A 27,267-nucleotide genomic window follows, 5' to 3' on the forward strand; every position below is an offset into this window, starting at 1 on the left:
CTGAAAGGAATAATATTAATATACATCATCTGTGCACGAGGAGGGGCCTTAAAAACATCAGCCAATCGTTTACGCGATCATCGCGTAAATGATTGGCCCTCTGGCTTGTCAATCACTGCCGTGACGTTCCTTGTGAGAGACATAAATACACTCATGAATTATTTAAAATATAAGAATAATATATGATAAATATATACAAAATGTATTCGTAATGTTGAAGGCAATAAATTATAAATACATTTTGTATATATTCATTATATATTAATCGTATATTTGAAACACATCATAAGTCTATTTTAAAGGTGAAAGATGGGTTCAAGTATACAACAAGTGGTAACTAAATACATTTTTTTAATACAGAGATAGTATATTAAAAGCACATTTTAGTTCAAATTCATACTGTCTCAAAATAGCACAGTTGAGTACACTTAGATGTTCTTAAGATTATCTACAGAAATACTAAAGAAGTGCTTTTTTTCACCCGGGTAGACACTCTGACACTTTCCGTTTGCATTAAGATTATTTTTATTACCACACTGGCAGATATTGATAATTTTACTTAAGTAAAATGCACATACTTTAGTGTTTAGTGTTCCTCTAACCAGACAGACTCCAGACAATACCTTTGAACATGCTTTAATCACCAATTTCAGAGAGATTCACACCAGCAAAAGAATACAACAGTTGTTATAGAATAGGAGAATGGCAAACGTGACATGATTCATTGCATCATTTTTCTACAGTATGACTGGTTTACATTTATAATTTAGCAAACCCTTCTGTTACTAGGTAAAAGCAAATCTGTATTCCTAGATTACTTCAGCTTGTTACTCAGAAGTCATGAGTTTATATATTTAGACAGCAGTCTCGTTTCATTTCCCCTTTTGTTGCATTCAGACTCGATTTAGACACACTTTGACCCAAGTGTTGGGGACATTTTATTTTTCTCCACCACAAAGAAGAAGAGAATACAAAGATTCTTGAGTTTCACCTAGAAACACAGAGATGAGAACATAGGCACAGATTTTTCAAAGTGCTAAACTCAAGGAGTTTACATTTCCAGATTCCCGCTCACTAAGAGAAACCTGCGCTGAACGATCACGGAGCAGGAGAAAACAGAGATCCTGCTTCTCGCTCCAGATGCAGAAGTGAAACAACATGCACTAGAAAACTGAAGTGGAAACCGCAAGCTGTGCATTTATTGTATATTTCTGAGCAGAATTTGAAAGTTTGTTTGTTTCACAGTAAATCAGTGTTTCTGTTCATACTCTAAAATTAGTGCCTTAAGCATGATGAAGCGAAGGTGCCATCGTCTTCCTCACTTCTTCATTTCAGTCACACCCTCCACATCATCACTGACTCTGACTGTGTACTTAAGCAGCTGTGCTTCTGGTGTCTCTCAAACACAAGACCAGCTTCACACCATGTTTGTTCTGGGTCTGCTCACCTGTATTGCTCTGAGAGCATTCAGTGCTCAGGCAAAAGTGGTCGAGACCTTTGATGAGTGTAGCGAGTTTTTCTACAAACACACAGAACCAGAAGGAATGGATCAGAATGCCAAGAGAATCTGTCAGAAGCTGGAAAATAGAGGCTTTTATTATGCTACACTGTACTTCATTCCTTACAAGATTCCTCTCTACAGTGCCTACATATTGGATCCTTCATGCTCAAGCGACACTTCAAGATCAGACGACTGGCACCTCGAGCCACAGGTAACCTTCTATCAGCTTAAGACAAAAGACTTTCATTAGCAGCTGAAGCTCTGCATTTCATAAGAAGCAGTTTGGTTAATTAAAACTATTGGTCCTCATTCTGTTTAACAATATTAAAATGCAAAATAAAAGAAAGGCATACTTAGGTGAAAAAAGTGCAGTAAAATACACTTAGTACACTTCCATAATGTTCTTAAAGTGCTCTATTTTCGCACTTAATATACTAAAAAATCTTCTTTAGTACTAATTAAAATAATCTTAAGAACATCTAAGTGTACTCAACTGTGCTATTTTGAGACAGTATGAAATATAAACTAAAATGTGCTTTTAATATACTATCTCTGTATTTCAAAAAAATATTTCATTATCACTTGTTGTACAATTTTAAATGTACTCATCAGACATAGGAAATACACTTAAGAATTATTTAAAATGTAAAATGTATGATCTAATTTAGATCTTTTATTTAAAAAAGTGACTGTCTATCATGTTCTGATCTAGCCTTTTACATTTCCCTTCATTTGTGAAATTCAAAATTCACCACTGCAATTCTTCAATTCATGACACATTTACAAAAAAAAAAAAGAAAAAGAAAGAAAGAAAAAAGTCTAATAGAAAATATGCTTGACAGTTTGTGGCAATTAGTTTAACCATTTTGCATTTAATGACTCATGCAAGGAACTAATGCCTATATGTTTTGAGGGGTAAGACTATTCAACAGGGAACCATATCATATATTTTGATCAGCATGACATAAGCAATTAATAAATTAGAACAGCAGACACTTACATAATCAATTGCATGAGTGTACCAAAGCATTTTAATTTTTTTCAAGAGTATGTATTTTAAGGTCATGTCTGATAATAAAATAAAAACACAGCAACAAACTTCTACAGAATGTAAAGTATAAGTTATAATATATTTTCTAAAAGACATGCCCCAATATTGACTTTTGAGGGGTACATACTTTTAAATCAACCAAATCAATCCCATTTTTTATTTGTGTGTAGATCAATGGCGGAGCCAGGATTTTTTCATAGGGGTGGTCAGGCAGGGGCCAGCAACCAGTCTGGGGTGGCTCAGAAATCTTCATTATTTCAACATTAAAATGAGTCTGACTATAATGTACTGTGCCTAATGAATACAGTTAATTTGTACTTAATTGTAATTGAGATAGTGAATTAGATCATGGAATGCTGAGTGAATTTGACCTTTTTTTCTTTCTTTTTTTTTTCTTTTTTAAATCATTCCTTACTTGCAGGCATATTAATAAAGGGGCTCACAGAATAGCTAAATTTAAACTTTTTCAGTCAGTTCTTGTTCTCCGTTGTTGCATCTCCATGGATGAGACATGCAGATAACTATATGTAGTTCAAAGATTATTCAACCTTCATTGAATTTTATGTTGTAACAGAGTTCGTAATAAAAGGAAGGAAGACGACAAGGGTCGGCTGTGACTACTGGCTGCTTTATTGGCAGAACCAAACAAAAAGGCGTGCAGACAGGCACAAAAACAGATCATAAACAATATAATAATTAACTCCAGCAAGTTCAGCAGGTCTCTAGGAGTGTGGCAGCCAGTAGTCCTTCTTTCTCTCGCTCGCTCCTGTTTCTCCTGGCGTTATACTCTCTCCACGCCAATTACTGCAACAGGGACAGGTGTTTGTTATTTGCGCTTAAGCCGCTCATCCACCGCCCCCCTTGGCACATATGTATAATCAATTAACTTCAACAGTTCTGAGTTTGTCTAAAAAACTAACCAAAATGTAAACACTAAAGGCCTGTACACACCGGGACGAACGCGTTTATCGCCAGCGTTTTTCGAGACGTTTTTTGTGTTCACACCCAAGTGACATTCGTCTCGGTGTGAACAGGCCTTAAATGTTTAACTTTCTATATTGTCAAAATAAATAATTTCAACAGTTCATACCTAATTTAAACTCAGCACCAAAAAAAAGGGTTCTCTTTTGAATTCCCATTTGCAAGAATGTGACTAAGGGCGGAAGTCAACAGCACATAAATGCCAGAATGTAAAATTAATTATTTTATGTTTAAATGTGATATATTTTGTTTGTACTTTATAAATTAACACGAAATTAGCAACTTCTAGTACAAATGCACAGTTCTCACATTTATTTATTCATTAAACAAATTACATATCAGCTTGTGCCTTATATTGTGATCTCACATAGCATAATATTTTAGTCCTGAGCAGTGGCGGAGGCAGAAAGTGGATGGTGGGTGGGCCTCTAAAAGTGTGGGTGGGCCAGAATAATTCGCATCATCCCGTGTTGTTCAACTGGCTTAATTTGGGAGGGGAAAAATGATGGACCGTCCCTAAGTGGCGTCAGTTCACAAAAAGTCAAGGTATGGCAAGTTCAAATTACGTCATTTAATATAATATTACGTGACAATATCAATTCAAGTAAATCTACGAGATAAGAACAAGACAAAACTGCAGTTACAACCTGAACCAACAGCACCAACCGATTGAAAAAATAATAATAATTTGGAAATAACCTGGCATGGTAACAGGCAGCTATATGGATAAATAAAAATAACAAAAAAGTCAGCTTGCGATAAAAAAAATAAAAATAAATAAATAAATAAAAATCAATACTGATTTGAAACTAGTGACAAACGCTCACACATTAACATACGTTCGGATTCATCGAATGAATTTATATTTATTTATTTAAGAAATTCATTAAAAAACAGAATATTGCTTCAGCCTTATTCAAAGGCCACAGAAACATGTTCGTTTGTTACGCACTTAAATACATGCCACCCGACGTTTTTGGTTTTCTTCCTATTTATTAAATATAGGCAATTGGTTGATGAAACAGTGATTGAAATTAAGATACAATTTCTACAAAACGAAATTCACTTTAAAGAAAGGCTTACTATAAAACAAAACTTAATGAAGTGGACAAACTCATGTCTGACCAGCTGCATGTCTCCCGACATTGCGCATCCGTCATGCTATTCACTTTTCATAATCAACATAGGTGAAATTTAACAAATAATATAGGCTCTATAGCCTAATGTTTAAATATAAATATGAAAACTAAATTGGCTATGTTTATCCCTCTGGCCGACGAACACGCCGGCGCGTTCTGATGGATTTGTTTCCTCATCATGACAGAAACGACAAGTCTTTCGTCAAGCCAAATGGTCTACTTTTATTCGTGTACGCTCACAATAACAACAAAACCTTGTACTTTTGTAAAATAAAATAAATAAAAACAGGGTGCGCGTCTCAAAAATGAACACCGCGAATAATTGTAGGCTACCTAAAAGAAAGAAACATCTCCATTCGATAAGAAATCCGTATGTCTGTGTTAAATAAGAGGCGATCCATGGGCGTCGGAAGCAAAAACAATGTGGGCGGGTCATCCCTCCAAATGTTTTTTAATTCAATTGATTTATTGATATTTAAAATAGAACAACGAGACACAAACCTTTACATTCAATCGCATTTTTGCTCCCATTTATTTTCACACATTGATCACAGTGCATACAAAAAAGTGTAGTCCCAAAGCGCGCACACCTGGAGAAATACACGTTTACCTTTGATTTCGTTCGATAGAAAATAAGCAGGGCCGTACGCAGGGTTTCATAATTACTGAGGTTACAAAATGTATTATGCTAGGGTGGTTCGGGGGCATGCTCCCCCGAGAAAATTTTGATTTCCTTGGTGTTCATATATGCATTTTAAGACATTTTAAGGTCAACAAATTGGATAACAATAGCTTTAAAACCATGTCAATAAATACATACATGCACAGTTTTGAGGTAGCTTTAATCGCATGTTTGGTAATTTCACGACTTAATTTACAACAGAATAACGACGGTGCATGCCCGTAGCTTCTTTTGCGCTTTAGTTAAGTTATAATAAAGTAATATGCAGCGCGCGCCGCCGCATTTGCGCGAGCAATTCTTAAGTTCGCGCCTCGAGCACAGTAGGCTATAAGGCTGATTGAGTTTTACTGGCATAGCCTTTATCTTTATTTTTGATATTTTTTATGTTCTGTTGGTGGTTTGTGGAGTACCCACCCGTAGCTCCGCCCCTGGTCCAGAGACATGTGACGCATATATATTAAATAGGCCTACACACATGCATGCACAGTTTTAACGCAGATTTAATCGCTTTTTGGTTATTTCATGACTTAATAGATGACAGAACTACGACGTTGCATGCTGGTATTTTAAGTTGCGCTTTATTTAGTGAGTATTATACAGCGCTGCGCACCGTATTTGCGCGTGATCGAAAAGTGCGCGGTCTTGCAGCCCACCAGTTGAGAAACATTTACATAAGCTGTATATAATGTTCGCCGTTCACTGTTGTTCTGCTGAAGCTCATTCGGCACCTGTATCATTTCCGCGCGCGTCTGACTTGCGCTTGGCGCTGAGGTGAAGTTGAAGTGCGCGTCTGAAAAGTATCCCGTTTTTTTGTGGTCTTAAAGAGACGGTTCTGCGTTTAAATGAACGCAATTCTTGTCAACAAAAAAAAAAAGTAGACAGAAACAGCAGTTGTGAGCGGGGTGTGGCCACCCCCTGGCTGCGCCCCTGGTGTAGATAATTAATTTGACAGATAATTACATATAATTTTGTCACAAAATCTCATTCAACTGAGATGAAGAAAATAGGCTAAGAGCAACTGTCCACTAAAGGAATTGTAATGTTAAACTTTCATTCAAAAATATTTAAAGGCTCTCCTGAGGCTTCACATGATATCACCTAATTATTCTGTTGATTATGGGAAAAAAGGATAAAGAGAGTAGTCTAATGGTATACTATAGTAGGCAATTACAACAATTTAACAATTGATTAATTTAGAGTGTCTTGCATGTACTGTGAACATTGTACAGCAGGAAATAAAATTAACAAAAACAAGTTAGAATTATAATATAGGTCAAATTAAGAATATGGAATGTCTGTATTCTGCTTTTTGAAAGTAAAACAATCACAAGATTCAGGAAAAAAAAATGTGTTAGTGTTGTTTTAGGTGTGTATTGCTATTGCCTGTAATGTCCATGATTCAGTATAGGTATAAAATATCTTTATTTAGTGCCTGTAATGTACATTTATAGTCTTTACACATCAGCTTGGCTCCTTACATGGTTAAAAAACAGTTAATTTCAAGACGCTGGCGTTACGTCAGTTCGTCAGACGCTCAAAGTAGCCTACAAGACGTCGGTTTGACGTTCGTTAGATCGATCGATCGATCGGTCGGTCGTTCGGAAGCTTGATTTTGGAGTCCGCGCCATAATTACTGAGCCAGTTCGGAACTCCATAAGAGAGTAGCAGGCGGGGAGGAGCTGAAATCGGAGACGTTAAGTCGGACACTTTCTGCTTCTGGTAGCGACGCTCACGCTGCGTCTGCATACTTTATCACAGCTGAAGTGAAATAAATGCAATATCTGACTATACACTGATGTTTCAGAGACATTCTCATTCAGTATTTTATGTACTGCTTACAGCATTTGTTTTTACAAGAATAAAGTTCAACATACGCATTTACCAATGTCTACGTTTTTATCAGTTTTGGATAATCATGACACAATATAACATCGCGACTACATGAAAAGAGCTTTATCACCAAAATCAGCGAATTTCACTGCCAAATCAGAAGCGCAATAGAACAGTTTATTTTTTAAATTAAGTAGGCTATATGTTTTATTTTACCACTTGTGGAATTCAACCATTCATCCATCTGAGGTAATGTAGTTAGCCTATTAATAGTAAATTAATAATTATAATTAATAATTACATTTAAGATCATCATGTTTGCAGCAACAATATATTTCAGACCTAGTGGAGTAATAATAATAATAATAATAATAATAATAATAATAATAGGATCACTAGGTCTGAATTGAAATATATATATTGTACGTTTTAATGAATCACACAAACATAATGATCTTATAATACATGATGCATTGCTGTGTCCTTTATCGCATAATTCACACTTTTGGACACTTTTGCTTTGACGGACATTAGACAACACTGCAAAATCAAGCTGTTATATTCATATATTTATTGTCCAACATCCCCAGTTTTTCAGATGCATGTCCTTAATTTAATTTCATATGTTGGTATTAATTCAGTGTTTATAAGCCTTTTAAAGAATTTTAACCCAAACTGACTGGGTTTCTAGAGAGCAAAGGTTTTGTGAAAAAAAAAAATGGAAGACCTAAACACAAAGTGTGTCAAATAAACTGTTAAAAGGATTTGATGATCACTAGTGATAGTATTTTATTCTGTGTTGTCATCATTCAGGTTGGATTTCAGCTTTAATGTACATTTTTTCTAACAAAGCAGCTGATATTGCAGTAGAAACTAATGGACTGCCGATTCCCGCGGAAATCCACCATGTCGCTCTTATTATAAAACATTATTACAAGCTTACTGTTGTGAATCGAGAAAAGATAATTAGATAGTTTTGAACACTGGCTGTTTATGTACTTGCTCAAAAATTGATTTTGGATCATTTTTAACCAAAAAAAGTTATGGACTCTAGTTCAAATAAGTAAAACTGAACAACATATTCATTTTAAATATGCTTATGGCAATGCTTATTAACAGTTGACAAATGTTTATAATACTTTTAGTTGATACATTGTAAATGTTAAAAATGTTTTTCAAAATATCTTCATTTTGAAAATATTACAATTCTAAATATATAAATATTTAAAATAGGCTAGGCTATATTGCACTAGGCCTACACATGGTTATTAAGTACATTTAAACCAACTTAAAGCTAAATCCTTTTGCTATTTTTCTTAAAGTACATATAAAAAATACTTTAAGTAAGAGAACATAACTATGTTTTCTTTAAATACACTAACTTCAATAAAAGTATACTTGTGTTTAGCATATTTTTTAAAAAATGTATCGAAGCATATATTTATTACCAATGCAGTGGAGCAAAAAAGTATTTAGTCAGCCACCAATTTTGCAAGTTCTCCCACTTAAAAAGATGAGAGAGGCCTGTAATTTTCATCATGGGTAAATTTCAACTATGAGAGACAAAATGAGAAAAAAAAAATCCAGAAAATCACATTGTCTGATTTTTAAAGAATTTATTTGTAAATTATGGTGGAAAAGAAGTATTTGGTCAATAACAAAAGTTCATCTCAATACTTTGTTATATACCCTTTGTTGGCAATGACAGAGGTCAAACATTTTCTGTAAGTCTCCACAAGGTTTTTACACACTGTTGCTGGTAGTTTGGCCCATTCCTCCATGCAGATCTCCTCTAGAGCAGTGATGTTTTGGGGCTGTCGCTGGGCAACACAGATTTTCAACTCCCTCCAAAGATTTTCTATGGGGTTGAGATCTGGAGACTGGCTAGGCCACTCCAGGACCTGGAAATGCTTCTTACGAAGCCACTCCTTCGTTGCCCGGGCGGTGTGTTTGGGATCATTGTCGTGCTGAAAGACCCAGCCACGTTTCATCTTCAATGCCCTTGCTGATGGAAGGAGGTTTTCACTCAAAATCTCACGATACATGGCCCCATTCATTCTTTCCTTTACACGGATCAGTCGTCCTGGTCCCTTTGCAGAAAAACAGCCCCAAAGCATGATGTTTCCACCCCCATGCTTCACAGTAGGTATAGTGTTCTTTGGATGCAACTCAGCATTCTTTCTCCTCCAAACACGACAAGTTGAGTTTTTACCAAAAAGTTCTATTTTGGTTTCATCTGACCATAAGACATTCTCCCAATCCTCTTCTGGATCATCCAAATGCTCTCTAGCAAACTTCAGACGAGCCCGGACATGTACTGGCTTAAGCAGGGGGACACGTCTGGCACTGCAGGATTTGAGTCCCTGGCGGCGTAGTGTGTTACTGATGGTAGCCTTTGTTACTTTGGTCCCAGCTCTCTGCAGGTCATTCACTAGGTCCCCCGTGTGGTTCTGGGATTTTTGCTCACTGTTCTTGTGATCATTTTGACCCCACGGGGTGAGATCTTGCGTGGAGCCCCAGATCGAGGGAGATTATCAGTGGTCTTGTATGTCTTCCATTTTCGAATAATTGCTCCCACAGTTGATTTCTTCACACCAAGCTGCTTACCTATTGCAGATTCAGTCTTCCCAGCCTGGTGCAGGTCTACAATTTTGTTTCTGGTGTCCTTTGAGAGCTCTTTGGTCTTGGCCATAGTGGAGTTTGGAGTCTGACTGTTTGAGGTTGTGGACAGGTGTCTTTTGTACTGATAACGAGTTAAAACAGGTGCCATTAATACAGGTAACGAGTGGAGGACAGAGGAGCCTCTTAAAGAAGAAGTTACAGGTCTGTAAGAGCCAGAAATCTTGCTTTTTTGTAGGTGACCAAATACTTATTTTCCACCATAATTTGCAAATAAATTCTTTAAAAATCAGACAATGTGATTTTCTGGATTTTTTTTCTCATTTTGTCTCTCATAGTTGAAATGTACCTATGATGAAAATTACAGGCCTCTCTCATCTTTTTAAGTGGGAGAACTTGCACAATTGGTGGCTGACTAAATACTTTTTTGCTCCACTGTACTTCTAGTAAACTGTTTAGAAATGTATTAAAAGTATTCTTGTATTTAACATATTCTTTAAAAATACAAAAGTATATAATTTATTAAACACTTCTAGTATACTGTTTGGAAATATATTAAAAAGTACTCTCGTTTTCAGAATATATGTTAAAAGTGTAACTGAGCATATTAATTACCAACGTACTTCTAGAATACATTTTTGAAATATATTAAAACTATGTTTGTGTTTACTGTTTAGAAATATAGTAATATTTTAATATTTTAATGCACTTATAATAAGCATGTTGGGAATACAAATGTATTATTAACAACTTGCATTTCAAGTATATCTTTAATACATTTAATACTAGGCCTACGTCTTTTTCACCTGTTTACTTGTAATTAATTCATTTTGTACTGTATTTTTCATGAAAATCCATTAAAACTAAACTTAGTGACAGTATATATAAAAATCTAGTAAAACTTATGTAAAGCATTCATAACACACTTTAAGTAATTCACTTATAAAACACTGTATATTTGGTTTACTTTATCTGACTACATTTAAAATCATTTGAAACTGTAGTGCTAATTATTTGTGATAATGTCAATGTCATTTAAACTTAGAATTACTGTGTAAAAGTCTACTAAGATTTAAATCAATTTTAAAGCATTGAAAGCACATTTTTAAGAAATACACCAATAAAACTGTATATTTTTGTGGTAGTTTATTTCAATCCACTAATAAAGTATTTAAGTGTTAGTGCTATTTAGTGCATTTATTACGTAGAACTAGTGCATTAGTAATATATTTGTAATAAAATGGATTTAATTTAAATTTAGGATTACTACATAAAAGAAAAAAAAAAACTAATTTTTAAAGCATTCAAAGCACACTTTTAACAAATACACTAAGAAAACTCCTCTGTATATTTTGAGGCAGTATACTTTATTTCAATGCACTAAAAATCTGTTTAAGTAGTAGTGGTATTTGGTATATTTTACCCAGTGCAGTGAAGTACTACTGAAGAACAAATGAAGAGTTTGGATCCAAAACGCAATAACTCCATTTTGATTAATTTGAGTAAAATATGTTTTCTTTACCAAGAAAGTGGCAAGATGAAAACCAATATTTTCTGTTTCAAACTTTCACATAGCATCTTTTGATTATAAAAAACATTAAAAATTCAAATCTACATTTTGATTTTCAAAGGTTTATTATAAAAACGGATTTCCCCCCCCAAAAATGCAATAAGTCCATGACGCTTTTTTTTTTTTTTTTTTTTTTCAAAATGCAATTAATTCATCAATATAAAAGTTATTTTTCAAATTGAAAATACACAAAGTAGTACTAAGTTGATTCACAATATGACAGAGTCTGAACTTTGCCAATATTTATCTTATATAGGCCTACAGGCATTTTACTAAAAATATATTCAGCGTCGCTCCCAAAATGAATTCAACGAGTCATCTTTGAAATGTTATAAATTAATTAATTTAATTAATAGTTTGATGCTGTCGTGGTACAAGCAACAGCCGCATTTTTCCTCCTCCCGACTCGAATGCCTCATCTTCTGAATCTCCTCACATGAATGATTACATTTCCATTACTTGCGTTTCTTCCCCACCGCAGAAACCACCACAGGTTCATCAATGCCTTCAAAATGATTAATTTTTCTGTTTTTGTTGATCACAAGTAAGGAAAACTAGAAGCACACGTACGTCTGCAAGACGTCTGTTAAAGATCACTTCATCTGGAAAGCATCTGCTGTTTACAAACATCTGATAGACGTCTTTAAGATGTCAGTTTTACATACATTCTAAATCATAAACATCTTAAAGACATCTTCTAAACGTCTATTTGACATCTGACAGGATACGTCCTATAGATGTATTCCAGATGAGCAAACAACCTAAATAATACGTCTTCCAGACGTAAACACACACATCAAATAGACGTCTCCGAGATGTACGTGTGCTATCAGGGTGTCGGCTGTATTCAGAGCGCCGCCATTACTGTTTAGTGCGTGGAATGGAGCGCTGTGATTGGTTGAGCGGTTATGTTTGTTGCGTTTTGGAAAGAAAGGGAGAAAACATGACAGAATAACACGACGGATATCGCATTTTGCGCAAAAATAATAAACGACTTTTCAACACCGACCAGATTTTGATTTTGGCGGAAACTGTTTTTTTTTTTTTTTTAAATGGCGTTTATTGCGTTTTGGAACCAAACTCTTCAAATATAATTTGAGATAGTGTATTTGTAGTGTAAAACTTTGACACTTTTTAATGTAGCACCAAAATAAAGAATGTATTTGCTTGTACTTTGTATTTTTTTAATGCACTCCATATAGGTCAAAGACGAGACGTCACCATTTTGGTGTCCGCATCAAATACAATTTACAAAAGTGATTTTACATACAAAAAAAAAAAAAAAACATATTAAATGCAAGTAAAATGTCTACTTTCATGTTTCAAATAACTTTTGTGAAAATACAATGACAAAATATGAGTTAAATAATGCTCCAAAGTGTAAAATTGTCATTCAGCGTAATGGTCCGGACTATGATTTTACTAATACATTTTTAAATAAACGTATAAAATACCATGTTAAAAAAAAAAATTTCCTTCCTTGGCATGTTCACATAAGTGTTGGCTGTATTATATTAATAGGACTATGTGTTATTTTTTTCGTTAAATATTGAAATAACTAGGGGACTTTTGTCCCGAATATGCAGTTTGTCTGAGGCCATTCAGTGTAACGGGATCAGGAAGCCATTTTGAAATTAAATAAACAACCAATAGTCATCAAGCAGTCTGTGACATCATCAAAAGGCCTCCTGAAGACCGTGTGGTGATTTAAGTGTTTATTGCTCTTAAATATTTGATAATTTCACCTTTTCATAGTGTGGTATCTTGAGTTACAAAAACGAATGTCATTCAGTGAAATGCCAAAAAACACTTTTATTGTTAGATTTTTTGAAAAATAAGTAGATGTTGTGAATAATGATGATTAACCTTTCTGGTCAAGTTCACTGTTTGATATAGGTGGCTACGGGTGTGTCTCATACGTTCTGAAAAGTGAAGCCACGGGCTCTTTGATCGCCCCCTGGAGGCTGGATGCAGTACAGGTCATAAACCCTGCCCTCTCAATGCAGTCGAATGAGACTTCAGTGAAAACTTAAAAATAAATTCTGCTTCAAATAAAACTTTCTGAAAGATGGCTTTGGTCATTTAAGGTAGTTGTTATCACACTGATATATATTCAATTGTTCGTTTTTGTGATGATTTAGATTTTAGCTAGCAATTTGATGCTATAAAAACGGGGCGTGTCGTCATGATTCGAAGTTGATTGACAGCTTGTCTGAGGACTGTCGGAGCTTCGAGGGGAGATTGAAGATGTATTAACTAACTGTTAATTTTCGATTTCTTTGTTATTTCACACCAACAAAATGAGTTGTTCAGCAGTAAACTGTACTAACCGACCTACAGGATCTGACGGATCACTGAACTTTTTTCTGTAACATCAAATGTGGGCGTTATAAGCTAATTAATAAATGTTATTAGTTAAGATAACGCACCTAATGTTAACCATGTCGGGAAAAAGCAGGTGATCGTTATCTGGCAGTTACTTATTATTTTTATGGGTGTAAAATAATAATTAGCAGGACAAAACTAATGATAGCTTACTCTAATTACAGCAATCGATCTCCTGTAACGTTAGTTGAACTTGATTTAAAATGGCAGGACCGTTTCTGACGATTTAGAGTTGTTTCTAGTGGCATATTATATTGAGTTTATCTACTGAATTTGCTGTTTCAAAAATATTATTGCTCTAGAAACAGAATAGCCTATTATTTTATAGGTATAATTTTAAATTGTCTATAATTTTTATAGTCTATTTAAAATACATGAATGATGACGCAGTCGTCTGGGCGGAAGTTTGATATCGCGACTCCGCCTCCGGCTCCACTGACGATTCCTTCTGCGCATGCCCAGGCTCCAAACTTTTTTTTTTTTTGACGTATTGCGTAACGTGTCAGCGCCCATTCATCAGCCCATTTTGGCTTCAGTTCAATACAATGGAAGGAAGCGGCGTCGCGTCGTCCATCTTTTTTTACAGTCTATGGGTGGCTAGTTGTTAGCTAGCAATATTAGCTTAAGTAGAAGTTTCGTCATTCAGTGTAATGCAAATTGTCTGTTACACCACAGTGTCATCCATTACACTGAATGACAGTGTCACTGTTTAGATAACATTTTTAGCATTTTATTTATTTCAGATAAATGAGGGATGTTTAGCACAAAAAATAAAATAAAATAATATATATATATATATATATATATATATATATATATATATATATATATCAAACTTTATAAATATTAACTCAGTAGCTAGGGCAGCGCTTTTAGCAAGGAGACGAGAAAGGTATTGAGGAGTGCAATGTCAAAATAATAGGGCTGGGTTTAAAAAGATAGATTTCTCGATTTTAATCAATTCTAATTTTGAAGAAACAATACTGATTTGTAAATCCCAAGAATCGATCTTTCAGCTGATGTTAATCAATATCAAATTGATTTGAAATTTAATCAAATCGTGAAATTTGTGTCAACGACTAGCCCTACAGAATAATAGTTTACTGCTGTTTTTAGATAGAGACTCCACCCTACCTATACCACAAGTTAAAGGATTAGTTCACTTTTAAATAAACTTTTCCTGATAATTTACTCACCCCCATGTCATCCAAGATGTCCATGTCTTTCTTTCTTCAGTCGAAAAGAAATTAAAGTTTTTGATGAAAACATTCCAGGATTTTTCTCCTTATAGTGGACTTCAATGGGCACCAAACAGTTGAAGGTCAAAATTAGTTTCACTGCAGCTTCAAATTGTTCAACACGATCCCAGATGAGAAATAAGGGTCTTATCTAGTGAAACCATCGCTCATTTTCTGAAAAAAATTGAAAATTATGTAAGTTTTAACCTTAAATGCTCATCTTGAACTAGCTCTCTTCTTCTTTTCCTCTATTAGAATTCCGGCAGTGTAGACACTGCTAAATGTATTACTGCCCTCCACAGGTCAAAGTTTGAACTACTTGTTATATGCAATATGCTAGTTCAATAGTATATAACAATTAGTTCAAACATTGACCTGTGGAGGGCAGTAATACACTTGGCAGCGTCTACACTGCTGGAATTCTAATAGAGAAGAAGAAGAAGAGAGCTAGTTCAAGATGAGCATTTAAGGATAAGACTTCTATAATTTTCAATTTTTTTCAGAAAATGAGTGATGGTTTCACTAGATAAGACCCTTATTTCTCATCTGGGATCATGTAGAACAATTTGAAGCTGCAGTGAAACTAATTTTGACCTTCAACTGTTTGGTGCCCATTGAAGTCCACTATAAGGAGAAAAATCCTGGAATGTTTTCATCAAAAACTTTAATTTCTTTTCGACTGAAGAAAGAAAGACATGGACATCTTGGATGACATGGGGGTGAGTAAATTATCAGGAAAAGTTTATTTAAAAGTGGACTAATCCTTTAAGAGAGGCCACTTAGGGGATTCTCCGCCCATAATACCAATCCTGATAACATGTCATTTATGTTGCCAAACAGAAAGTATTTTTAACCCTCTACCGCACGCATTATGATAAATCTATAAAAAAAAAAATATTTTTTTTTTCTTTTCTTAGAATGGTTTAACTTAAAGTGCTGTAAAAAATTTTTGGAAAAAAATATTATTTTAAGGTACTTTATGATATGTTGCCATATGGCAACAACGCACAATAGTGGAAATAACTTAGAATAAGTGTAAGTGTATATAGTTGATATTTTTCCTCAGAAATGTTGTTTGTATTGAATCAATTGGTGCTATTATAAGCTTTAGCAGTAAATATAAACAATACCTTATACTTATTTTCCAACATCTTGTGCTTTTCCATTCTCTTTTGCTGAATAATGCTTTATATTCTTTGAATTTCATTATATTTTTCATGAATATTATTTAAATTGCAAATGTAGACAGTTAAAAACAAATCTAATACTATTCATCATGTATCATAAAACACTGACATAAAACCAAAAACATTGCAGTTCATGAAAATACAACATTACGCAATCTTATGAGAGGAAGGTTATGAACATGAACCCCCCATAATCCTTGAAACTTCACCTTTTTTCTGTATGAATCTTCAAAAAGCATTTTTTTTCCAGAGGTGAGACACATGTACACATCACATTTGGTGCACTTCATCCTAACAATACACTTACAGCCACTTGCACCTGCCTTTTTGAGACACCATGGTAGGCCAGTGGTAGGTCTGGGCCAGTAGCACTGGCTGTGGTGGCAGGTCACCGATGTTGATTTAATCCATAATACAAATGCCATGGCAGTCCTTAACATACAGTACGACTAATCAACATTATATCACTAGCATTAATGTTGTTATTGTTACAGCTTAACAGACTGCAGCTAACTTTTGCTAGCTATCTAACCTATTATAATAATGCCATTCCATTATTGCGCAGTGTTGCCATATGGCAACACAGACATTTTCTCGATTTACTAAAAACTAATTTCATAAAAACTTTTTTGAGTGGTGAATATGTCATCATACCTTACCTGAGATGATGCTGTAGGGACAGACGTTACCAAATGGCTTTATAAGCCAGAGGCATGATTGAACAAAGCTTCATTTGGTCCAAAAGATCCATTTCCTGACAGGAAACACCTAGCCTTAACAGAAGTGATGACACGACTTCTTTTAACAAAGGACTCTGTCTAAAGGACTTCTTAGCTCATCAGCAATAAACTAATCAGAACCTATCACGTGGATCTGATCACATTAAATCTATTGATTCTCTCACAAAACCCTCGCTGTTCAATGACTCTATGCTTACAGACTCAATCTCCAATCTCTAAAGGACAATTGTTGATATTTTAAAATATTAACTATATCCAGAATAACACTTGCTATGATGTGATTACTAACATGTTGGAGTCAATGCATTATATGTTTGTATTCCCGTATGCATTTTCTTTCTCTGGTAATCATTGTTTTAATTAGGTCAGTCTAGTAATATGTGTGTAAGAAGTGTGTCATGTTTGAGTTCTAAATACAGAGTTTATAATTCTCTGTAATTCTGTGTGAATGAAACATTGAAATTCAGTATCAGGAAGATATTAAGAAACGTTATAAAGTTGTTAATAAAACAGGAGAATGTTCCACAGATATCACGCGATGTGATCAATAGACAATAGACGAGGCGTGTCTAATCTCCGTAGCAACGTCTCATTGGAGGATCGCATCTGAAGGATGGAGCCAAATTGCTCCTTTAAAACTATGCTTTCCCAATAGCTAGTTGTCAGAAATCAGTCAGAAGTCGGTCAGAAGTCGGACTGAAGCACAGTCGTTGAAGCCCAGTAGCCGAAGCCCAGTAGCCGAAGCACCGCTACTTTGACCACGGCGGAAAAGTTGCTTGGGTCATGCTGAAAAGAAGTTAAGAACCGATCCTTTACCGGGGCTGATTTTCCATCTAACAGTCGCCGACGTCATCCACGAGCCGCGCAGCTGACCATTCAACAGCCGCCACATCCAGACTCCAAAACACTCTGTGAAACATCTGACCAAAGTCTCCAAAGAAGAAAACTGCTCAGAACAGCGCAACAACTTTAAAGCTTCCGCGCAACCCACGAAGGGCTTTCCCGAGAAGACGTCACCTGAAAGACAGCCAATCCAGAACGGGACTCCGCTGCACGCGAGTCGCAGAACAACCCGATTACCTCAGCTGTCAGAGCAAACGCAGGTACAGGCAAACTTCTCTCTCTTGCTGGAAACTGGTGAAACTACTTTAAACCTAAAGAATCAAGCCAAAGCTCTGCTTTTGTGATTTTCCTCAGGTTGCGATGTTTAGTTAGTATTTGGGACTTTCTTCATAACTCATATCAACTCCGTGAATGTGTGTGTGTGTGTGTGTGTGTGTGTGCGTATGAATGTGTGTGTGTGTGTGTGTGTGTTTAGCCTTAGTTTCTTGTAATCATTAGAAGTAGTCAATAAAGCTTGTTTTGATTTTCACATATACGAGTTTCTTGTGCTGTGTGTCAAATTACTGCCTTAAACTTAAAAGATCAAGTTACCTCTTGCTTCATAATACAATATTGTTACTGTTGGCCGCAGAATAATATTTTATCCAGAATTGGTAAAATACTTTAACCTCAATTTTCGCTGGACGAATAATTGAGGAAGTGTTAAATATTAATTCTGAATCATTTACAGTGAATCAATTACAGTTGATTCGATTCTTATTCCCTGTAACTCAATTACCCCTCTTGATAATTAATTGAGCTAATAAATAGGCCAAGTCCTACAATGCTAACATTTTTTTTTTTTTGTGAATGTGACATGGGCGTGTCCTTGTTTGTTACTGACGTTTTAGTTTGCTTTCAGCAACTACCGACAAGAGACACCAGTCTGTCAGATATCGCGTCACAGAAAAAAATTGCATGTGATGTGACTTAACCAAAGCACATCATTGGCTAAACTAAGGTCTTCTCTTACCAACAAAAAAAAACTAGAATGTTCTCTTAAAGAGACGGTGGCAAGGAAATGAACACAAAGAGTATGTTGCCATATGGCAACACTATGCAGTAGAGGGTTAATTAATTCCAAGTTCTCAATGAAATGAGAGATATTGATTATACAGTATTACCACCAGTTCAGTTAATTTTTACGAATATGATATGCATTGTGGAATAAAATGATTATTCATTTCAGCATCTGCTTCTGTGATTTGTTTAGGAATTAAATGATACAGAATAATATTCAAAACATTGCAATATGGAAACAATGACACTATTTTCTTCATTTTTGTCAAAAATGTCATTCAGCATAACAAACCATGGTCATTCGGTGTAACAGATATATTTATGTAGAAATGAAACAATATACTTATTCTGAGCTGTACTTATTAAAATATGTAAAATAATATGTGATCCTACAAAATTTTATTTGATTTTAATTGATTTTCACTTCCTTACAAAAACTTCTTGCTGACAAATGGGTAAAACCTAATGGTTTAAAGGATATTGGCGAAGTATAATGCTTTAAAATGACAAATAATTTTGTCAATAATTTGGGGTCTGCATTGTGATCTTTAAATAGAGTCCTGTAATATGTCATCAAATAATAGTTTTTCTAAAAATGTCTGATCATATTTTTTTGCATAAAAATATTGTTACACTGAATGACATTTTAGTGGGTGTCTTCTGTAAAATCACAGTAAAATGTATGGTAGTAATTATTTTTTGCTCAGAAAAATATAAAGTTAAACAGGACTTATTCTAATGTATGTGAAAAAGATTTAAAGCTCTTTTACACTTTTATTTGTTTTATGCTTTAAACCCCCTTTTCGTCTTTGACCCATATATATATTTTTTTCACTTGGGTACAAATGAAACTACATTGGATGGTACTTTACTGAACATACTCATACCATAATTGTACAGTACACATAAAAAAATGTCCACTAAAAGACAATGTAGACAGTAAGAACAAAGCCTTTCCCCCTATGAAATTTAGAAGGAAAAAAACATCCATCAAAACTCTTTTCTTACAAGCAATATAATGATCATGTAACATAATATTTCTTCTGCAGATTTCCAAACCTGAAGCCCAAATTGATCATATGGTCCGTGAGAATCAAAGGAGTCGAGAGGATTATTTTGAAAATCAAGCCATCAGCAGCGACTACAGTCTCACTGGATATGATCGAGGACACCTGAACCCCAACAGCTTCTCATGTGGTGAAGGCCGTACAGCAACATTTACACTGACCAATGCAGCACCTATGGCACAGCGTTTCAACCAAGTCCACTGGAGGAGATGGGAGGGCACGCTGAGGAGTTATTTAATACAGAAGCTTATCAGTGATAGTGGTTTGGCAACAGCTTTCATTGTCACAGGTACGGTACCTGATCGCAATACATGGCTACCAAGAACCCCTGGAGAGCGTGTAAGGGTGAACGTGCCCTCTCACATCTGGACGGCCGTCTGTTATAAACACAACTTTGATGATAGAAAGTCTTTTTCCTTTGGCTTTATTGGGAGAAACCATCCGACAGAGCCTGACATAAGACTGATGAGTGTATCATACCTGAATAATGAGCTGAGCTGGAGATATGGGTCCTTGAGTGCAATAAATATTTTTGATGATGATTGTTTTGGTGACAATAATAAATTACAAGAGGTTCAGGTTAAGTTTCAGAAACTAATTAATCTACCAGTGAACAATGCAGTCAAAACATGCTTGGTCATACAAAACACAAATCTGCTAGAGAACAGGGCTGACTGCAGTGACATCATATCTGAATCCAACAACAACCAGGTGGCGAGTCATTCAACAGTAAAACTAACCTTCGACAGTATGAGCTCTTACTACAGAGTGACAGAGGAGCTGAAGGTTTTTGCTGGAAGTGTTTGTCTTTTAACTCACGCCAAAACACAAGTGAGGATAATGCATGATGAGCTCAGAAAAAGGGAGGTATCTGCAGGCTCAGATGCTGTTCAATGCCAGCTGGTCCCAGAGAAGCAGATTGCAGCTGATGGCTCGCCCTGCTCAAGCATCTCTGACTCTGGTTATGGCTGTCACTGTGACACAGGAGGAGAAACCAAGCGCTGCTGCTCTTCTCCCTGTCTGTACCAGGATGATCTCAAGGGCTACAGGTGTTACTCAGGCCAGGAACTGATAGCGTGTTCACCCCCGTACTCACTCATCACGTATGAAGGAGATAGATGCAAGGATGATCACCCCTGCGGCACATACGGTGAGGACTACTACTGGTGTTACAAAATCTCTGGCAGCTGGGATTACTGCAGTCCTCCACTGTGGAGAAGTAAGGCTAAAAACGGGCAGTACTGCCCCAACAACAACGCCTGTGCCAAATATGGTGAAAGTTATAGGTGGTGCTACACAGATTATGAAGGCAATTATGACTACTGCTGTACTTCTGATGACTGCTACTCCACTGTGAGTGACCAAACCTGCAAACCTAGTCACCCCTGTGGCAAACATGGTAAAGATTACCTGTGGTGCTGGACCACTGATGGCAGCTGGGATTATTGCTGCACAAGCTGTGGTTAGTTGGTTTAAATTACCATTATTACTAAAGCAGCACTTCACAATGTTCATTGTAATTGTACTTGAAGTGCTTACTAACCGAGAGACTCTTTCTAACATAAAAAGTAAGACTCTCTGTGCTTCTATAAATATATTTTAGAAAATACATTTTCCTAATGATTTTTATGCAAAAACATACAGCTTAAAAAAACTATAAATTTTCAAATTCATACATAAATACTTTGTTTTTAGTAAAAATCTTTGATATACTGTATATGAGTGTGAACAGATCCACACAAAACTTACAGAGCAATGTGATTTTCATGAAGCAAAATTCAAACTGTGTCCATGTTAATGTGCTCAGACTCATTGTTTAAAAGCAGCTTCACAGAAAGAAATCATACTTTAGTGTTTATAATGTCTTTAAAGTTCCTGCTGTCGACTGGCGCTGCTGCAGTATGTTTTAACAATGAGACTGTTGTGCTGCCATCAGTAACCTGTAATGTCTTTATTAAATCACAATGTCTTCTGTCACTTTACATGTCACTTACTCAGACAAAACACCAATAAACACGTGTCGCATAACTCTTGTGAGAGTCTTTCTTCAAACACTCAAGCAGTATTTTCCTCAGATAACGCAATACTTTTTTCCTGTAGGCAAACATCACAATGTATTACAGTCTCTGTAGTGTCCTACTAACCACTGTATAACTGAATAGCCAGTCAGGGTGCCCATGCTGACCCCTGTCCACCGCCGAAAGAGCCAACAGTGAGCATCAGAACTGGTTTCAACTTCAACAAAGTCACTATTACCACTCAAGCATAATTGAATTCAGATTTATTTGTATAGCACTTTTCACAATACAGATCGTTTCAAAGCAGCTTTACAGAGAATGCATGTCAACATTATATAATCTGGACAGTCAACTCTGATAACAGTCACTAAATTGTAATTTCAGACATATTTAATCATAGTTAGCTAACAATGTAATAATTTAATTTACAATCACTATTAGTGAATTCATTTAAGGTAGAAACACATAAGTGACATGATCGAGTTTCCCTGTGCAAATGGACACCAGGACACATTTACAGTAGCTTGTTTTTGGATGGTGGTAGTGACCTGTTTCTATCCCTCTTTGAGTATACCCGCAGAAAAGATCCTGAACTGAAACATGCCGTGAAAACAATTCCCTGTAATGCACTATATGAGATCCAGAATGAGGTCATTCAAATAATGAGCACTTTAATTACAGAAGAAGTAGTAGATGTGTTTATACAGTCAAAGCTGATGGAACTGAAACGTTTGAGGTTAAAGAACATCTTTTAGCAGTCACCACTGCAATTGACACAATTATTATCGTTTAATCAGCTCGTAATAAAGAAACTGTTAATTGGTCATTAGGAGTAAATAGTTCTCACTTTAGATTAGGTGACGATAAAGGGAAAATGTCATTAATTGTTTTAAACCAACATTTATTAGACATTTAATTGAATTTATATTTTGTGTTCATTAAAATGTTTACACACAAACACACAGTGAGAGTTTCAATGAGAGGATTTGGCGCCATCTGCCGGACACTCAACACACATCAGGACTGAGAAGTGTCAGAAACAGATCAAATGCTGCTGGTGTTTATTCAGTTCAGAGTTATTCATCTAACTCTGTCTGTTTTGCTGATTTAGGAGAGTAAATGTTGAAGTGAAGTGAGTATATTATGTATTTCTGAGAAAAGGGAAAGATGTTCATTTGTGTTGGACATTTAGGAGTGTTTCTGTGGTGTTTGTGGTCATCATCGTTCTGGCTATTGCTTCACTCAAATAACTGTGCCAATGACACATAATTCCTTAATCATTACCTTTGCATGAATTAAAAATAAGATACATTTAAGCATGCAAACATGTGCTATGCAAGTTTTTAATCAAAATGTCAGTTGGTAAGAATAAGTTATTGCAGAGCAGCTATTCTTGATAAAAAGCAAGTTTACACACAAAAACACCCACACAGGTATTCCCCTTTGAAATGAAGAGCTATAATACACAGAATGAGTGAAAGAATAGTGGCTTGATTTCAGTGAATTAAAGTGTTTAGTCTAAAATCATTTACTCAGCTCTTGATAAAAATCTAGTTGGCATGCTGAGCCACAAACACCCACACACTGGTATCCCCCTTTAAACTGGAGGAGTTAAATCAGAGAAAAGTGAGATGATTTCATTGAATTAAAGTATTTATCAGATGCTTCTCTCTAGAGTTTATGGTCACTGAATGTCTTTTCTGAGGTAAATGTGATGTTACGTGACATTATTGTTGTCCAGCTGTTTTATTGACATTTATTGAAACACTGATTGATGGATTACATGAGACATGATTGATTTCATTATCATATCTTCTGATGTTCATTCATGTTTACTTGCTGCTGTAAATAGTAGTGAAGAGATGGTCGGTTCATGATCTGTTTCTTGAAGGTTATGAGAGTCACAGCAGATCATATGGAGGTCAGCAGCTCATCTCAACAGAGAGGAACAGAGATGGTGAAGGGTCTGGAAATCCACATTGTGCCTCGTTGTGAAGGAAAAATAAAGCACTGTCAGCTGAGTACATGTTAAAAATGTATGTCATGATGTTGAATCAAAGCACCCGGTGATCACTATCATTTGGACACCGAACCGTTTCAGATTCCTGCAGTGAACGAGGATCATCAGATACGACCTTCACCAGATCCCTGTGTGAAACACATTCAGATTCAGTTCAGATTCATCTGTATCAGCTGTAGGTTATTTCATCCTCCATCTAATTCACCTCTTTCTCTCAGTTTGATTCACTCACCTGTTTTCTGGATCATCCTCACGCTGATGGATGAATCGCTCTTGCCTCTGAAAACATCTGAAAACAGACTGACACTTATTATCACATACTATTAAATTCAAAGTATTTTCTGTTTATTCAGAGATAATTAAAACTTGAGATCTGTCTCGTGATTTAATAATTAAATCTGACTTTATGACAGAAGATACTGACTGCTACAAAGGTCAAATCATAAATTATATTTTCACCTCTTTGTTTCTTACACCAAAATCGATACAAATATATAAATTCATACTCTAGAAAGCTGGTCCACAATGTGACAGATTCATAAAATAATCTAATAAAATTAATGAAAATGTGATTCATGATGACCTGAGCTCGTAAAGAAGTATGATGTTAGGAAAGTCTGGACTCACCTGAAGATCCTTTTACGCAGCATGAAACAGATGGAGATGATGAAGATGATGATGATGAAGAGAGCAAACAGCCACCACAACTGATCTATACAAGTGATCAAATATCAAATCATCTGATCACTAACAATGATGAATCAATATTAGAGTTTAAAGGGTTTAAAGCTCTTGATGTTTTACCTGAGAGCTGGAGAGATGGAGTCACTTCATCCAGAACAACTTTAAAACACACAATGATCACAAATATCAGACAATATGACAGAAAACAAAGGCCTGTTCACATTCAAACTGGAATGAGCCTGAATCAGATCTGAATCAGTGTTTTATTAGTGAATCAGACACACGTTTAGAGTTTGATCTGAATCGGGACAGATTCACTTCAACACAGTTTGCTCTGACTCAGGACAGATTCACTTCAACGCAGAGTTTGATCTGAATCAGGACAGATTCACTTCAACACAGAGTTTGATCTGAATCAATTTAAATTCTGAAGTTGCAATGATGTTTGTGAGAAATTGCCTAGACCCTGATCTAGCATGCACTTTTAAAGTACGACTGTTAGAATGCTGGACTGCGAAAGATGTTCAGGAGCTTTTACATAGCTTACAACATGAGAAGGAACACAGCTGGACCTAGGAACTGTAAGATTTGTGGCGACACAACACACACTACATTCGATCACTGCAGATCTGATCATTTGTGCTTTAGATGTCATGGCGCACGCCGCTAAAAATGCGACTGCACAGCAAGATTCCCAAAATCGGCCTCTGCACTAATGCCACCTACCAGTCAGGAAAACTGATGCACCCACATTTGGAGAGGGTGATGTTGAAAATTCCCTCAAAGTTGATACTTTCGAAGCTTTGTTCAGCTCTTTCAAGAACATATGTCCCGCTCAGATACACTTTTCTACACGCTTGTTCATATTAATGATTCACTCACTGTCAGTGCAATGTTGGACAGCGGCTCTACTGCCTGTACATTAAATGATTTGGTTGTCAGTAAACTAAGGGAACATGGTGCTTTGGATACTGTTAATGAAGAAGATACTGATGTCATCTTAATTGAATGTGGTGGCAAAAGAGCATTTCCAAAGTGCATGCTTGAGCTCAAGTTGGACATTTATGGCTGTGACGTTATTGTCCCATGTCTTGTTGTTCCAGGCCAAGGAGATGATCTAATTTTGGGGACAAACGCCATCAAACTGTTACATATCCTCATGTTTCTGTGACCTAGTTTCCCCATTCTGTTCATTAGTTCATTTGATTCACCTGTGTCTAATTATCTCATCACCTTGTAAGTTCCCTTTGTTTGCTTCCTGTGTTTAAGCCCTGTGTTCACCCTCATTCCTTGTCCGTTCTCATCTGAGTAAGGTTGTGTTATTTCTACGTGTCTTCATTAAAGCCTGTATTCATCTTCTCTCATTCGTTTCGCCTGGTGTTTGCTACCAACTGTGACACAAACATCTTGTCCACAGATTAAAAAAATCTGACAGATATTGGGAACTGATCTCTACTCCCAGCAGACATAATCCAGAGATTGACGAGTTCTTGTCTATGATGGCTGGTGTATGTCGATGGAGGGGCGGAACAATTCCTGATGTCATTGGTACAGTTAAACTTCGACATCCAGTTAAACTTTCGCCTGGCCAAGAGCATCTTGTCTGGGGTAAACTCCCCATTAAGTCCTGTAGCCAACTGAGCAGTACCGTTATGGTGGAAACATCTAGACTCCGTTCTGCCTCCAGGAATGTTTTAGTGTGTTGTGTTGTCACTCCGCTTTGGGGCGATGGCTGGATTCCACTTAAGCTGATTAATCCTAGTGATAAGATAGTAATGCTGAAGCGAAACACCAAAGTGGCCGACGTTTACCCCTGTATTGCGTTGGAGGATGTGTGCGAAACAAAGCCTGACCTTCCACTTCGTTCTTCCTTAACAATACCAGAAATGGGGCCGCAAAATTTTATCCATGAGCCGCTGAAAGGTAACCGGTGCCCCGAACAGCCCGAACGGAAGTGTAACAAATTGGTGCAATCCGAACGGCGTCGTGAAAGCTGTCTTTTCTTTGGATAATGGCGACAAGGGGATCTGCCAATATCCCTTTGTTAAGTCCAGTGTCGAATAAAATCGAGCCGTACCGAGCCGGTCAAGCAGTTCGTCCACCCGTGGCATTGGATACGCGTCGAATTTCGACACTACGTTCACCTTGCGATAGTCCACACAGAACCGAACTGAGCCGTCCGTTTTTGGAAACCAAAACTATCGGGCTCGCCCAGTTACTGCTGGACTCTTCTATTACTCCCATTTTAAGCATTGCCCCTAATTCTGCCTGAACTACCTTTTTTTTGTGTTCAGGCAACTTATACGGCCGGCTGCGAACCACCACGCCCGGCTCTGTCTCGATGTGGTGCTGAATGAGGTCAGTACAACCCGGTAGGGGAGAAAACTCGTCAGCAAACTCTGCTTGTAACTTAGTTAAATCAGTGAGCTGGGAGGGCGAGAGGTGATCTCCCCCTGGAGCCAGAGCGAGGGATTGTTTTTTGACATTCGCCTCTGGCCCGAGATCATCCTCCCCGCTAATCACCGTCGCCAGCATCACTGATTCTGCCTCATTCCATTTTTTAAGGAGGTTGAGGTGGTAAATTTGACGTGCTCCTCTCCTATCCGACCGTATTACCTCATAATCGAGATCCCCAACTGGCCGTGTAACCTCA

The 27,267-nt window shown here is 36.4% G+C and overlaps 1 protein-coding gene across 1 annotated transcript; it reads left to right on the forward strand.

Moving 5' to 3' along the window:
- The first annotated feature begins 1,371 nt into the window (after positions 1–1,371).
- On the forward strand, positions 1,372–21,920 carry LOC125264448. Its single transcript, XM_048183749.1, has 2 exons — positions 1,372–1,712; positions 19,875–21,920. The coding sequence occupies exons 1-2, from the start codon at positions 1,425–1,427 to the stop codon at positions 21,357–21,359; spliced, it is 1,773 nt and encodes a 590-aa protein (XP_048039706.1). The 5' UTR covers positions 1,372–1,424; the 3' UTR covers positions 21,360–21,920.
- Positions 21,921–27,267: the final 5,347 nt, after the last annotated feature.

Source organism: Megalobrama amblycephala, linkage group LG1 (assembly GCF_018812025.1).
Source record: "Megalobrama amblycephala isolate DHTTF-2021 linkage group LG1, ASM1881202v1, whole genome shotgun sequence".
In the NCBI taxonomy this organism is placed as follows: Eukaryota; Metazoa; Chordata; class Actinopteri; order Cypriniformes; family Xenocyprididae; genus Megalobrama; species Megalobrama amblycephala.